The 4,110-nt window shown below is 29.5% G+C and overlaps 1 protein-coding gene across 1 annotated transcript; it reads right to left on the bottom strand.

The window, feature by feature from the left end:
* Window positions 1-212: 212 nt before the first annotated feature.
* LOC107929891 (desiccation-related protein PCC13-62) lies at window positions 213-1,795 on the bottom strand. Its single transcript, XM_016861427.2, has 3 exons — window positions 1,248-1,795; window positions 942-1,170; window positions 213-853 (listed from the first exon to the last, which is right to left on the bottom strand). Exons 1-3 carry the CDS (start codon window positions 1,568-1,570, stop codon window positions 473-475), a joined length of 933 nt encoding a protein of 310 aa, XP_016716916.1. The 5' UTR covers window positions 1,571-1,795; the 3' UTR covers window positions 213-472.
* Between the last annotated feature and the right edge of the window lie 2,315 nt (window positions 1,796-4,110).

The following is a 4,110-nucleotide window of genomic DNA, read 5'->3' as shown; positions in this document are numbered from 1 at the left end:
ATCCAACAAGGAGTTCTCGCTTTGTAAACTCCATCTCCAACTTGATTTCTTGACGGAGTTAGGAGACAAAACCTAATCCGACCCAAAGATAATGGTGACTTGTTGGGGGAACCATCAAACTCTAGAAGAATTTGACCTTCCCTTAAGTTTAAACAATTTTACCTTTTAAATAAGAAATAATATATTAATCAATTGCACATATCACAAATTGATTGGATTAAAAATATTAATCGATTAAGTCTTTTTAATAACCTATAACAATGCATATTAATATCATAATTCTTGCTCAACCACCATAGGAGGAAGGCTTACAACATAATTGCAATGCTGTATTATTGATTGTTCGAAGTTCGAACTAGCATATATCTATCTATCTAGTGCATGTTTTTTTTTATACCATGCATGGTCTTATTTCCAAACTCTAAGCTAGCTTTCATTGGATGTTGTTGTGATGGCTAGTGCTCCAAAGCTCTTAGCTTTGTCTTAAGGCAACAAGTTGTCGAAAAAGTGCCCCATTGAAACTTAGGAAAATTCCACCGGGCCTGGTGGCGTTGCGAGTTCCAAATACGATCCTCAACACCTCCCTCTCAGTACGTCGGGGTGATAGGGAATTGACATCACCAGGTACGACGTTGGTGGTAGTTCGGTTCTCGGCTCCTAGTGATAGTGGCACAATCAAACCTTCGTTTTTCACACCGCACAATCCCAGTTGGTTAACTGCTGTTGCAGTAGTGTTGGTGAAATTAGCTACTGTCATCGTATAAGGTGGCACCGGTGAATTGACTATGGCGTTGAGTCGTGTTCGGAAATACCCAGCTTGTGCTGCGGCAGTGAGTCCGATTCCAGCTGCCAGCTAAATAAGAAAAATGAAGACAGTGATATGTGATATTTGCGAAATTTTAATTAAACCTCCAAAATTTAATACCAAGATTCGTAGTTACCTGCTGTTGATCATTGCCGGCAATCGAAGGGGTAACTTGAGCCAAATAGAATTGTAGAAGAGAAGAAGTAAGGGGTTCGGCGACCAGAAGAAATTGGGTTGTGCTTCCGTAAACATTGAATGGAGGAGTTAAACCAGAGAGATTAAGAATACCGGCAAAAACTCCAGCGGTAAAATTCAACTGTGGCCTTGAGAGCGGAGCACGGAGCAATGTCTCATCCACAATCGCCCTGCAAAAATAAAAAATAATTAAAAAAATGTTTTTACAACATTGGCTGCATTATGGAAAAATATGAAAGTATCGAACCTGAGATTCCCGACCAGAGCTAAGCCAAATTCCCGAATAGCGGCACGGGTAGCGTTATCGAGATTGGCAACGGTGGCTCCGATGGGAACGGGACCTTGAACCAGACCTGGTGCTATATCCTCGATTCCAGCACCAGTCGAAGAACGCAGAAGAAATTCTGCATAACCTATGATGAAGTTAACAAGGTATTCAAACCGTGCTAAGGTGCCAGCCACTATGGGTCTGCACTGAGGTGGAAGAACAGCAACAGTATTGGCCTTAATCACGGAGGATTGAAATGCTAGAAGTAGAAGAAAAATAAACAAACATGATCGACTAGCCATTTTTGTTTGAATTATACTTAATCCAACTTGGTTATACGAGATTGAAGATGGGTTGTGATGATTATGAGCGGCATTGTTAGTCACCTTTTATAGAGGGGAAAATCTGGTATATTCCTTGATGCATGCGACGTGGAATAGATCACAAGTTGCGCTAATATTAATTGCTCAACAAATGCCATGTACGACGATTCTAGATCCCTAATCTAATTGTTTTATTATTATTATTATTATTATTATTATTATTGCAGTCTTTACACTTAAAAAAAACAATAAAGCTTCTGTTTTTTTTTTTACTTAATTAGTTACTTGAATTTTTAAAATGCATTAAAAATATCGTTTGACTATTAAAGTTAATCGCCTTTAATTTTTTCAGTTAAAGCTATCCCATATTATAATCACGGTGTTATATGTGAGAAAAAATTATAAAAAAAATAAATATTATAAAATTTATTAAGTTTTAAGACAAATATAAAAAATTTAAATTTTATTAAAAATTAGAAAAAATAATTATAAAATTTTATAAAAATCATAAAAAATTATAAAATGCATCAAAATTAACTTTAACCGTTGACCGTTAAAGTTAACGACCTTTAGTTTTTTCATTTGAAGTCATCACATGTCGTAACAAAACATGACATGTGACGAAAAATGATAAAAAAAATTAAAAATCAATAAAAGTTATAAAAAAATTATAAAAGGCTTCTTTTGGTATGATAATTTTTATATTTTTTTTTTACGAATTTTATATTTCTTTGAATTTTTTTATAATTTTCTTATGACTTTATAAAATTTCACTATTTTTATATTTTTTTTATGATTTTTATAATTTTTAATATTTTATTTTTTTATAATTTTTATTTTTTATAATTTTTTTGTAACATGTCACGCCGTGATCTTGACACAGGGTGGCTTTAACTGAAAAAAATTAGGGGCAAATAACTTTAATAGTCAATTGTTAAAGTTAACTGTTAAAGGTTTTTTTTAATACATTTTGACAGTTTAAGTACTCAATTGAGTATAAAAAAAGTAGGAGTTTAATTTTTTTTCAAAAAATATTTAAAAATAGATAAAATTTCAAATATATAAGAATTTATAAAAAAATTATAAAATTTATTAAAATATAAAAATTATAGAAAATAAATAAAAGCTATTAAAATATAACAAACTATAGGAATTTAATAAATTTTTTTAAAATTTGTAAAGAAATTTTAAAATTTATAAAAATCAAAACAAAATTATAAAAAATGAGTTTCTTTATTTTTTTTAAATTAGGAAAAACCTAAAAAAAAATTAAAAGGTGCTTGCTGGGAATAGATCTAGACAAACTCACGTCCTGTTTATCCCATCAAAATTATAAATAAATAAAAAAAGCATATAAAATTATCTAAAAATTACATCCAAATTGAGCTATGAGAAATGAATGCCTGGATGTTTTATTCTCCATATTCATTTTATACTCGTATTTTTTAAATTTTTTTATATAATTCTTTAAAAATCAGATAACAATATGGCATTATGTTTTAAAAAAGAGATTAATATGTTTAATGGAATCTAAATTCAAGAATTAATGTGAAAAAAAGTTCGAAACTAACTTAAGTTGATAAATTTAAAAATGTTTTGAGAAGTGTTGAGAAGTATTTTTGTTAGTGAATTACAAGAAAAAAGTAAAGCTCTAATAATAGACCACATATGAAATAATAAATATCCTGATTTTCATATTAACATAAGAGATTTTGCGAAGAAGATATTTGAAAATGGTAATTAAAATAAAGCCTAAATATTACTTTATGTCTAATCGAAATTGTTGAAACGAGAAATGGTTGACTTCACCGCCTGCACACGCAATTAATTTAAAAGCATTGAAAATTAATTCTAACATGACTGTCCAGTGGCGGAGAGGCCAAATTAGCCAAAATGATTGTGGCTAACATTACAATTGCTTGTTAAGGTTTACCTAGTTACTAATTTTATGGATAATTTTCATGAATACTCGCTTAACTGTTAGTGTATTTTTGTTTGGTCATCTAATTTCATAATTTTTTTTGATTTATTCATTAGCATTATCGATATCTGATATTTGGTGACTTTTTCGTTAAATCACTAACAAAATGTTGATGTGCCTTTTTAGGCATAATAATAAATTTGATCCTCTGATATTTACAAATTTTATCAAAATGCTGTTTCTACAGTTTTTATGAGTAACCTTGAGGGATAGACTTCTATCAAATGAAGATTAAATTGATAGAATATGTAAAGTTGAAGGCTAAATTTTTTGAATTCCTAGAATTATGACTAAATTTATAAAATCTAAAAATATTAGGGGCTAAATTTATTATCATGCCAATATAGAATGATGGCATCAGTATTTCTTTAATGATTTAACAATAAGTAACTAAACTATTAAATGTCGATAATATTAGTGACTAAATAAAAAAATTTTAGAATTATGTAATCAAAATAGAAACATGTTAATAGTTAGGTAACTACCGGTATAATTTACCTATTTTTTATAAGATAAACTACATAGATAATCACCCAAT

Source organism: Gossypium hirsutum, chromosome A12 (assembly GCF_007990345.1).
Source record: "Gossypium hirsutum isolate 1008001.06 chromosome A12, Gossypium_hirsutum_v2.1, whole genome shotgun sequence".
NCBI lineage: Eukaryota > Viridiplantae > Streptophyta > Magnoliopsida > Malvales > Malvaceae > Gossypium > Gossypium hirsutum.
This window is presented reverse-complemented; position numbering and strand designations above follow the sequence as displayed.